General features: G+C 41.4%; 1 protein-coding gene across 1 annotated transcript; it reads left to right on the top strand.

The window, feature by feature from the left end:
* The first annotated feature begins 488 nt into the window (after positions 1-488).
* Positions 489-11,556, top strand: anapc5 (anaphase promoting complex subunit 5). The gene is made up of 17 exons (XM_014972572.2): positions 489-967; positions 1,061-1,140; positions 1,445-1,554; positions 1,634-1,877; positions 2,422-2,488; positions 2,614-2,715; positions 3,901-4,091; positions 4,166-4,247; positions 4,329-4,421; positions 6,205-6,386; positions 7,422-7,557; positions 7,715-7,789; positions 7,925-8,046; positions 8,923-9,030; positions 9,150-9,297; positions 10,458-10,620; positions 10,706-11,556. Exons 1-17 carry the CDS (start codon positions 770-772, stop codon positions 10,924-10,926), a joined length of 2,322 nt encoding a protein of 773 aa, XP_014828058.2. The 5' UTR covers positions 489-769; the 3' UTR covers positions 10,927-11,556.
* The last annotated feature ends 451 nt before the right edge of the window (positions 11,557-12,007 follow it).

Here is a 12,007-nt window from a genome sequence, read left to right on the forward strand (position 1 = left end):
AAGGCAAAAGGCTACGCAAAGCGTAACATTTTTATTCTGTTTTATATCATTCGGGAGTACTCAAATTGTTTCTAATTGTTAAATGGTAGAGTAATAGCAGCTAATTTTAAAATGTTTAGTTACTTTTGTGTTTTTAGTTCTGTTTTGAAGTTTACCAAATGAATCCTAACCTAAAATAGGAAAGGTTTAGTTAGATTTATAGCTGACAATGTTCTGTCTCAATATGAAGTGTGAGTTGTCAGGTAAGTAGATAGGCAGAATATGATAATTGTAAGTATTGTAAGATGATGATGATGATTATCACTACTAGTAGTATAGTAGTAGTTTAGTAGTATTACACTTAATATTTTTTTAGTAAAACAAATTAGCAGAACTAAGCCTGGTCTAGCTATCATTTGTAAAGCTAAATCGGACTACGGACTTTCCAAAGTGGCTTTGCCACTTACAATATGGCGGACGCGCTAATCTACTCCTGTCGTTTTGATGACGTCTCTTTGAGGCGACAGAAGGAGGGCGGTTTGAAAGCAAAACAGCCAACTTGTGTCAATTTTCGAAAGATAGCACATATTTTGTTATGAGGTTGAACTATGCCCGCATTTTGAGCTAAAACCTTTATGTCAGAGGTTTCTAAGATGAATGCAGAGTTATTCTTGCTCTTTTTAGACGACTTTCCTAACGCTAACGGGACTTGGTGAGATAGTTAGCTTACTCTCTCTGCTGCATGTTGGACACCGAGCTGTCTTTAGCTTAGTGCTTAGTCCGTTTAAGGATGGCGAGTGTGCATGAAAGTTTGTATTTTAACCCCATGATGACTAACGGGGTGGTCCACGCTAATGTGTTCGGCATTAAAGACTGGGTGAGTCCATATAAAATCTCCGTGCTGGCGCTGCTGTATGAGATGACCTCTTCAAAGATCACCCTGCCTGAGAGAAGGCGGCTGAACAAGCTCATCCTGCCCCTCCAACAGGTTCAGTTTTTCATGCTTAGTCTATGCAATCTTCCTTGTATTTACCGTAGTGTCGTATGTGTTGCTCACTGTGTTTTTTTATGTCGTTTCCAGGGTCCAGACCTGACTCTTGGTCAGTTCTTGAAGACTGTGGAGGAGTGTTGTCCTCAGACCGCCTATGCAGTCAAACTCAGGTCTGCCACTTATGTACTGGCCACTATTTAACATGCCATAAAAACTAGGGGTGCACCGATTGCAGTTTTCTGGCCGATTACCGATCTTTTAAAAAGCTTAACCTGCCAATTCCGATTTTGCCCGATACCAATTTTTCTTTTTGTCTGAAATGTCACTCAATTCAGCAAACAAGTTGTTGACTTGGCAACAGTGGGTTCACAATTGTTAATTATAAACCTGCAGACATAGTTTGTGTTGATCCTCTGTGGCGTGGAAAAGGGGTTTGCAGGAAGTCGCTGAGCTTGTCTCTTCTAATCCTTAAAGGCTGCATGAGATGGCAGACGGAGAGCTGAAAGACATGGAGTACTTCTTCTCCACTCTGCCCACTCCGTTCACCGCTTTCGATTCTGAGGCTTACAAAACCAGCGTTGTAGGTACGTCAAACCTCATGTGGCAGGTGCTTTGTTTTTCTCTGGAAGTCCTCCGTTTCCCAGTATTCTGTCTGCTCCCCAGGTCTTTTCATGAGGCACATGCTGCTGGCATACAACAAGCTGTCTTTCAGTCAGGTGTACAAGCTGTACAAGTCCCTGCAGCACTACTACCACAGCCACTACGCCAAGCCTACGGACGGGCAGGTGTGTGTGCCCACGCTGGCTGCAGATGACTCGGACATGGACCTCACCAGCACCGAGGACACCGTGGGGGACAGAGCAGACAAAGAAGAGCTGGACACTCCACTGCACGAGTCCGAACTTCGGTTAGTGATGCTGTTCTTTTCAGCCGGACGTGCGTTTCGTTTTTAAAGTCCGACTTTAACCACTAGCGATCGCCGTCAAGCCAAAAATAAATTCTTGAACTACATGCAGTTTGGCATCACTTTGATTATTTTAGGAATTGATTATTCCGATGGTTATTCAGATATAAAAAAAAACATTAGATTTTTCGTTTTGCAATATTAGAAATGCATTAAAAGATCGAAATAAACAAATAATCACCTTTTTTTAAATAAGAAAATGAACATTTTATAGCCTAAAATGCAATAACAGCATTCCTTTAGCGAAGCTAAAACTATAATACTTGAGGAATTTTGGATAAGACATATTTACAGGTGGGGCCTTTTTTATCTTAAATGTAATATATTTTGTAGAGTTTTGGCTCAATTACTACATAAAATGTTTCCACAAATGGCCTTTCTTTGAGTCTGTATACTTCAGGCCATCGATTACTAAATTCGTAATTAATCGTTTCAGCCCTACTTTGACGTTTTTAAAAGTTGACATCAGATTGTGTCTCTGTTTCAGATGTGACAACACGCCGAGCCGGGGCCCCCTCTCTCAAAAACAGGCCGAATACTTTCTTGCTAGACAGGTGAGTTTGGATGAAGTCTAAATGAAGTATTGTTCGTAACTTTGCTCGGAGGGATCCGTCGGACCCGAATGTGTTTTTGGGGCGTCGAAGCGGCCCCCTCTGACTCTGGAAACGTCCCTCCGCAGGCTTACCTTCTGAAGAACGACGAGAACAAAGCCCTCAGGCCGGCGGCGCTGCAGGAGGAGCTCAACAACATGCTGAAGTTTAACCCGGACTTTGCAGAAGCGGTGAGGCCCGGCAGAACTTTTAACTGCATCCCTTATCACGCATGTCACCGTTTCCATGGTGTCTAAAGGTTTTGTAAAAATATTAACATGCGGATTAAAGCCTTTTTAATTAGATACAGTAGAAAGTGTGAACTGAGTAATGCAGCTCTGCCCATCCCTGACCTTATGCTGCACACTGCCAGTCAGCTGACTGAACAAATACGCTTCTCCCTCGCTTAGAAGAAATGCAGCTTTAAAACCTCATGGCAGGTCGTTGTGTCACGCCGTTTTAAAAGAGAAACTTGGCAAGCAGCAAGCGGCGCTGCCAGCTGTAGACTCACTACATGAGGAAATAGTCCAACTAATTAACCAGCTCTGATGACCTTGCTCTTCTCCCAGCGCAGGCCAAGCTGTTCTGCACTGAGAGGATATTCCCTTAAAAACTGCAGCTAAATGTAGCCGCTGTTTATTCTGCAGTCTGGAGGATGAAGACATACCTCTTCATCCTGTGTTTTAGTTAACATTAAATTTGATATCATCCCTTCCCACATCACCATCCATCGTGACTCTTTCAAGATATTTAGACGATAGGAGCTACAGTGACATTTAATTTCCCTTTGAGATAAAGTGTTTTTGAATTAAATTTAATTTGTGATTCATTATTGTGAATGCGTGTAATAGATGCATTGTCACAAATCTCTCGTTCTCCTTATAGTGTCTATAAATCAAAATAAAAACAAGAAATGTTGCAGATAGGATTATTACTATAACTCATAACAAATATGCCTAATTATATTTATCAGAAAGTAAATATAAAGTATATTTATCTGTCAATCAACCAAGTTTATATGTGTTGCACATTTCAGCAGCGGGGCAGTTTAAAGTGCTCTTTGTCTTAACAACAAATGTTCAGTGTGTCAGTGATTATGGGTCCAAAGCTGCTCTAAACTGGAGAGGTTTTAGTCCAGAGTTAAAGGAACTCAGTGTTTCTGTTCTGCAGTTTGCTCCAGATTTACTGTGCACAGAGTTGTTACCACATTATTGTTTTAAATTGGATTGTGTTGGACAGTTTTGTGAAAGAATTATACTTGCATGCTTTGAAAAGTTGTCTTTTATCCTGCGAGTCGCCACAGCGTAGCGGTTTTATGCTACCTAAGTGACGGTGTGTATCCTACAGCAGCTCTCTGCTCCTCCTCCCGTCAACAGCATTACCTGAACTACCTGAACAGCATGAGAGTCCAGGACATCTTCCTCTCTGCTCACAGCCTCCTGCACTACTTCGACCGCCTCATCCTGTCCGGCAACGAGGGAAAGAGCAACGGAGACGAGGGCTACGGCCGAAGCCTCCGCTACGCCGCGCTGAACCTGGCCAGCCTGCACTGCCGCTTCGGCCACTAGTGAGTGCAGAGCTGGAGGGCCGCAGTTTGAGTTTGTTCAGACAGAATGAAGAAATGTTTTTTGGTTCTTTCAGTCAGCAGGCCGACCTGGCTCTGCAGGAGGCCATCCGCATTGCCCAGGAGTCCAACGACCACGTGTGCTTGCAGCATTGTCTGGTAAAACAAACAGCCTTGTGCTCTGACTCCACAGTAACGTTGCCATGAATGGTTTGATCCTCATGGAGATTTCTCTCCCAGAGCTGGCTCTACACACTGGAACACATGAAGGGATCGGAAAGCACGGTGTTGACTCAGGACTCGGTGAAAATGGCCGCTCATTTCTGCCTGCCGGTGAGTGCAACGTGACCTTTCAGTGGAGAATCTGCTCACTAGTTTGGCGTCGGCTGTTGTACGTGCTGCAGATTAATTTTTATGATTTTGAAGTCCGCTCTGAGGAAATGTCTGTACCATGTTACCTTAGTAAAACGACATGCATGTTTGTTTGTTTTTTCTCGATGTTTGAAATTAAATCAGACTGAACTTTTCTTGTTTTAGATCAGCTGGAATCACCAGAATTATTTCATGAGTCATGAAGTTTTATTATATTTTAGTTTACCTTGTCCCTGCTGTAGAATGCAGATTATTATCACAATGCATAACAACAGTGATAAATTATATTATATAATAGTGAATCTTTTTTTAGTTAATTTGTGTTGTTTTATCTCCAAAGTTTGGTGCTTTAAAAGTTTGAAAACTTACCTTGAAAAGTGCTTGAATTTTATGATGGGAAAAGTGTAGAAAAACTGAACGTTTTCTGACTCTTCCTGTTTATTTATTTATTTATTTATTTAATTTTTGGTCCTTCTTTGAATAGCCTTTATCATTTCTTTTTACCTGCAATTTTCACCTCCAGCAGAAAATCTCCAGTTTCAGTGAAACCCTTATGTATGGACAGAAAAAAGTCCATTTTGGTATTTCTCTCTGTCAGATCTGTTTGAACTAAAAATTGCTCAAATTCAATCACCCTCTTATATCTCTGTGTACCTTAAAAACACCTTAAGAAAGGCATGGAGATGTTTTATTTGCTATAATTGAGCTCTGCCGCCTGCTCCTTCCATCGGTGGTGCTTTCACTGTTTCTGGATTAATGAGGCTATCTGAATTCAGTAGATTGATTATATGTATAATGAATGTCTGGAGAAGCTCCAGCGGCTAATTTATTTCTATCAGAAAGGCGATAAGGCTCTGACCTTGAGAGACTAGACTTGGTCTAGATCTAGGAAAGTAAAAAAAAACAACTAAAAAACTTACTTGTTTTTAACTATTTTCGACAAAATAGATTTTGAACTTGTACAATATTGACAAAGTTGAGTTGATTTATTTGACTTTAAACAGCAGAACTGGATTTAGAAGGATGTGGGCTTCTGGTCCGGAGCCAGTTTTAGTGTCCGACATGCTGTGTGTAGTCTGTACATCAATGGTGGTGACCTCCGCACTCCCACCAAAAAAACCCTTGGCAACCTGGGCTACTGTCCCTGTAAGTCCCTTCTAAAATCTGGTCCAATGCAAAATAAAACAGTTTAGTTATTCTTCATTTTAATGGTAAACATTTTTATTTCTCTACCTTTTTGTGGGAATTTCAGGCTGAAAATCCAGGAAATTTACTCAAAATGAAAGTCAAATCAACAACAGAACACAAAGCGATTTGAGTTTTTTCTGACCTCAGTAGAATAAAAAGTAAATCAAATTGATCCTGAATGAATTCAGGATTTATCAAGAGTTTCTTTTAGCATGAAAGTACCAACAAATAAATAATGTTTCTCCACATTTGTGTTTTTTGGTCGGATCTGAAGCTTTTTACACAGCCTAAAACGATAAATAATTTCCTTTTAAGTTTCCCATCTGACAGTCTCTTATGTAACTGAACCAAAGCCACTGAAAACCTTTCAAGTGCAGAGTAGCAGCTCTGTAATCCATGACCGTTCTGTAAACATCCAGTGGGCTCAGTTCTTCCTTTGCTTGTATTAAGTATTTATTTTGAGTAACAATCAGTTCCAGTTGTTTATATCCAGGTCACTTCCCCCAGCCGAGGTCGACATCTGTTGCCAACATGTCCGACTTGTTCTCTGCTGCAGTACCTGGGATCTCTGGACATTCAGTCTCTGGTCCAGCAGGGGGCGATGCAGGGTAAGGCTGCGCACAAACTGATGGACGCTCTGAAGGACACGGAGATCCTGCACTGGAAGCATAGCCTGTCGGAGCTGATCGAGATCAGCCTGGCTCAGACCACGTCCATATGGAGGATGTACGGCAAGAGGTGAGGATCTTAGCTACGCGGCGCCGCTAACGGGCGGTTTTCAGTTACACACACACACACGTGCGCTCTTCAGTGTTCTCTAAAATAAAACAGTGTTTACAGTTGTGGTTTTCATGCTCTCATCACGGACATGAAGCTCCACCACTTTCTGTCCTTTAGTGATTCATTGAAATGGTTCTTTTTCTGGTGGAGAATGATCATCAAACCAAAAACTTCAACGATTTAAAGAAATAGTAATTCAACACACAGATTTGATTCTACTTGCATTTCCCTTATTTCATATCCAAGTGATACATACTGGCTCTAATACTTACATAACCAATAAAGTTCAAACCCAGTTGTTTTAAAAACTCAATACAGATGTTTGTTGTAAAATCAGTCCATCCACTCATGATGAGCTAATGTTCACTATGCAAAAGCAAACACGCTTATACATTCTTTTAAAGCTGCAGAATTAACTTTTATAAAAATGTATATTTTTTCATATTTATTAAATCTGTCATGATGTCGTGATAGTATAATACCAAACAGATCATTTGTGGAAATCAAGCTCCTTTGGTTTCTCCCTGCCGTCCTACTGCCATCTGCAGAAATACACCGCCTGATCAGAAACAGTCAATCAGAGCCGGGAGGAGGGTCTTAGCGCTGTCAATCACTCTCATGCACATGCTGTTCACACTCTCCTCCTACAGCTGGTTCACAATAAGAAATCTGTGGTGAATTTTCAAGCTAATTAGCGTAGCCACTGATGAGGAGGAATTAACAGTTTTTCAGGAAAGGTAAGTTGTTTCTTTGCCATTAGCTCATTGAGCAGCGTGTTCACAAATATGATTAACAGCATTAAGACCCTCCTCCTGGCTCTGATTGGTTGTTTCTGACCCGTGCATTTCTGTAGATGGCGGAAGGTGGAGCTGATCAATATTTTCACGGATTATCTGCTTTACTGCCACAAGCTGTTGACAGTTTGAACAAATACGTAAAAACGAAAACATGCTGTTTATAAGCGCTACATGCTGCTTCCGTTACGCCCTGCAGCACCATGGCTCTGCAGCAGGCCCAGCTCCTTCTCAACATGAGCAGCCTAGAACCAGTGAACTTCGGGGTCCATCAGAACAACACGGAGGCGTTCGCTGTGGCTCTGTGCCACCTGGCCGAGCTGCACGCCGAACAGGTAACACTGCTGCTCTCTGTCCCGACTCTCACTGGGAAGCTGCGTTTTCATCTCACTGTAAACATAGGTAGTGAATGTTAAACAGGCTTACTGTGCAGCTTGTGGCTGGATTGTAAACACTGGACTGCGTCTCCCATCTGTCTTGTTTTTGATGCAGGGGTTGTACAGTGCAACTTCAGAGATTTTTCAGCATCTGAAGGAACAGTTTCCTCCTCACACACAACATTCAAAGGTATTTTTCTTCTTGCTCTAATACATTAGCTCACAGCCTTGCAGATATGTATTTCATTTACCTCAGGTATTTACATATCATATGTTTAAATGTCCAATCTACCATCCTTTAACTCTAGTATTCCTCCTCCTTCAGCTCTGGATGCTTTGCGATCTGAAAATCCAGTTTGAGAGACACATGAACAACAGGAAGTACCATTTAGCAGAGCCGCTTGTAAAGGCCATGTCTGCTTTGAACAAAACGGAGGGACTGTACAGGTAATGCCAAACCACCTACAGCAGTGCTACTTCAGTCCCTCTAGGAAGTTCTGGTGTTAATAAGCTATTACTGCAAATACACACACCAATCGCAAATTTTGTGCTGACTTGATATTTCACAAGTCATTGCCATTTTTTCTGTACTTCCTTATTTTCTGACCAATCACTGCAACTCAGCTGAATTTTGACCAATCCCTGTCGACCTGTTTCACAGTGTCTCTTGGATGTGAATCTTTTAAGAGATTTTTTTTTTCCTTAGAATGATTTTTGAAATTCTCTGTAAGATTTGCTTATTCTGTGTGTTTAGTTTATGCTAACTTGAATGGCGCTCTTGTTTCGCACTTCTCAGGATATTATGCATTAAGGGTGCCATTTCATGAAGGTGCTTGAATATTTTATTTTCTCTTTAAATACGGGTTATGTTAAAATCTTATTGTTTTTGAACAGGTTATGTGCTGCAATTGTAACTTTTTTGCAAGATCACAGTGATGGTCAAAGCATAGGCAAGGACAAAAGTTGTTAGAAATTGGAAAAAAATAAATTAATGTTAAAAAAAAAAGTTAAAAATAAATCAAATGATAGATAATGAGCGCCGTTACTGAAATATTATTATGAATGTAATTTCATGTAACTGTTTACATCCATGAGTTACCACATGAACAACCTTTATACAAGCAGGATTTTAATTTCTTATTTTTATTTAACGGTAGCATTGCTACCTTGTATTTTTTCGACATAAACAGAATGTAGGTAAAGATTTGTGCACATTTGTTATGGAAACGTAGATAGTAATTGTAGGCTGTTACTGTCACAACAAACCACCACACCATCCTGGAGGGGCCGTTATCTTTGTGTTTAAAGTTTGTTTATTGGCAGGAAAGCCCAAGTCCTGAAGGCCCTGAACCGCAGCACCGAGGCCTACAGCATCCTGCAGCAGCTGCAGGTTCACTGTGAGAAGACCAAGTGCACGGAGATCATCATCAGGTTCGGCTCTTACGTTGTTCTCGCACACCTTCTCGTTGTGATAATCTGCAGCATGAAGAAGAAAAAGCACCATACTTACTCCAGCAAGTCGGATTTTAACTGTCGCCTGCCTCCCGCAGAGTGATGCTGTCCACCGCCGAGCTCCACTGGGAGTCGTCCAGCTTCTCCACAGCTCTTCCTCTCCTCCTGCAGGCCTTGGCTCTGGCCAGGCAGCACCACCTCCAGTCCCTGGCCTCGGAGGCCATCCTTCATCTGGCTTTCACTCAGGTCAGCCACAACAAGAAAGCCTGTTGCTGTGTCCGTCCATTGGCAGCTTCCACGCAGCGTGGGAGGTGTTACTGCTGGATGAAAGCTGCCATGCATTGGCTCACGTCCGAAGCAGATTGGTTTGCAAGATTTTAAGCTCCACAGTAAATGTTTTCAAATGTTTCCAGAACTCGCTGGCATGATTGCAGGCTTTATTCGCATGTAGAATAAATCTTCTTAGAAAATACAGAACAGAAAAGTGTTTGTCAAGTTGATGTATAAAATAAATAGGGAGACTTTTCTGTCATTCTTTATTTAGTTTACAGACTTGATGGCTGATTGGGCATTTACTAAAATAAACCCGTAAGAGTAAATACAATCTACACAAGCAGAAAAGCTAAAAATTATTCATAGATGATATTCAAGAATATCTTGGGATTCAAGAACCAGAGGTGGGAATCACTAGCTAAAATGTTCGTTGTACTAACCATAAGGCGCTAATCATTAGACTAGTTCAGCACCTTTTTGTGCTTTAAACTGTTAAAAAGAGCTTGGAAGAAAAACAAAAGATTTACTAAGGCGCATTTTTAGCAAATCACGGTAATTGGAGGAAGCTAATTCTAAAGTGCTAACTTCACTTCAAATGATATCAGCCCTTGAGACTACAACACTCAAGCACCAATTTCATTTTAACATTATAATTTACATTTTCTGTAATGCCCTTTGATATTGTGTTTATGTTTGCGTCTTATTTTCTACGATTTATTTTGTTCCTATACATCTCATGTTTTAAATAAAGTTATGGGGTGGGGGGATAAAGGAGAGGAAGCAGAACTGCTCTTCATCTATTTCAAAATAAGAGCATGGATATCAAAGTCGATAAGTAAAACATCAGCACAGATTCGACTGAAAGTTTACAAAACATTTAAGTAAATTAAAGTTTTGAATTTATTCAGAAAAATGAATAAAGGAGAAGCTGAGCTAAACTTTTTCAGTTGTCTAAAGCGCTGAGCGAAAAAGTAGCTCAGCTGTTAGCAGGTTAGCGGAAGTTTGCCCTCCACTGCCAAGTACTAAAAGTAAAAGAAAACATCAATTGGACTAACAATAATGTACAACTGAAATAGTCTGTGACTCCTCTAATCCCATGACTTTATCAGGTGATTCTATTTCTTCCTCCTCAGCTGATGCTGGGCATCCCTGAGCAGGCTCTGACCGTTCTCCATGAAGCCATGGAGCCCATCCTCGCCCACGGAGCCGTCATCGACAAAGGCCGCGCCATGCTGCTGGCAGCTCGCTGTCACATGGCTGTTGCTGACTTCAGGCTGAAAGGACAGGGCCATCTAGGTGACCTTTAACCCCCTGAATCTGATCAAGCCACGTGGAAGATCTTACATCTGACTCTTTGCTTCTGCTTCTCGTCTCCTGGCAGGTCAGCATTCGGCAGCTTTGGCTGTCGACGGTCTCAACGAGGCCGAGTCTTATTTCTCCAGGCTGAACTGTAAGGAGCGCCTTCGGGACGTCCACTACCTCCAGGCGCAGCTTCACCGCTCGCTGGGACAGACGGCGCAGAGCAACAAAAGCGCCATGAACTTCAGGCTGCTGGACCAGGAGCTGCAGTCCCCAGCCCCGCCGGTCTTCATGCAGCTCTGACAGAGCGCTGCCCTCACAGCATCATCAGACTGGTTGAATTACCTCTCAACACGGCACATACAGTACCACGGCTCACCACTAGGTGGGGGTGAAGCCCTGTCCTGATTTGTCTCGGCACTAAAACACAGCAGAAAGAGACAGTCTCACCAAGTATTTTTAGTCTAGTTTCTAGTATAAATGTCTTAGTTCACTTGAACTGAGAACTAAATTACAAGTAACTTTTAGAAAGAGCAACTTGTTTTAAGTCAATAATCCCTAAATATTGGTAAAAGAAAAAAAAAAAAGTACTATTTTAACTGGCAGATTTCACTTAACATGACATTTTATCCACATTACAAGTTGAACTAGTAAATTTTTATTAATATTAAGGATTTATTGACTTAAAACAAGCTCCTACATCTTGCCAAACCGTTACTAGTTAGCTTCGTCTTTTTCCAAGTGTACGAAGATATTATGGACTGAAACTAAACCAAAAATATTGTGTAAGATTTTGTGTGTTTGGAGTGAACATCTCATTTCATAATCATTTCGATTTGAATAGGAGGTTGTCGAGGAACTTGCAGCACAAAATGTTAGCTATATTTCATCAAAACAGTGACAGGAGTCATAAATAAAGAGAAGTAAGTGAGAGTCTGTACATTGTGTCTTGATTTGTGTGGCATGGCTCAGGTTTGAGTGATGAATCATGTGCAGCCGGCCGGGTTGCTACCTGGAGGAAGAAGGTGTTTGAAGTTCATCGGGACTCTCTGAATCCTCCTCCATGTTTTGATGAACGAGGGGCACAGGGCGAATGTGTTTCAGGGGCCTGGCCAATTTATTTTTCTCTCCAGAATACCGACAAAGCTGAAGGAGGAAGCCATGATGTGCTGCTGCAGCTCAGATCTGTATTAATCTTTAGTTTGACTGTTTTGTTATGGATGTTTCAGCTGAAGTTTCTTAATCTCCATCCTCAAAGCTCTGATTCGTTCTTTTGAATTGTCTCAAATATGTTGGCTTTGCTTCTCTTCCTATGGATAAACAGTTGAATTGCATAACATTGCTGCAGAATGAGCTTTGTTTAGCATGCAAATCCCAGAGAGAT

The sequence above is a fragment of the Poecilia mexicana genome, unplaced genomic scaffold (genome assembly GCF_051168715.1).
Source record: "Poecilia mexicana isolate PSO_F unplaced genomic scaffold, ASM5116871v1 scaffold_9, whole genome shotgun sequence".
NCBI lineage: Eukaryota > Metazoa > Chordata > Actinopteri > Cyprinodontiformes > Poeciliidae > Poecilia > Poecilia mexicana.

Bases quoted from the DNA above. Each gene is read 5' to 3' on its own strand.
- anapc5 (XM_014972572.2), top strand. From the start codon at position 770: ATGGCGAGTGTGCATGAAAGTTTGTATTTTAACCCCATGATGACTAAC. The intron at 2,716-3,900 runs GTGAGGCCCGGC...TCCCGTCAACAG, and splicing joins ACCCGGACTTTGCAGAAGCG to CATTACCTGAACTACCTGAA. The intron at 7,558-7,714 runs GTAACACTGCTG...TTTTTGATGCAG, and splicing joins CCGAGCTGCACGCCGAACAG to GGGTTGTACAGTGCAACTTC.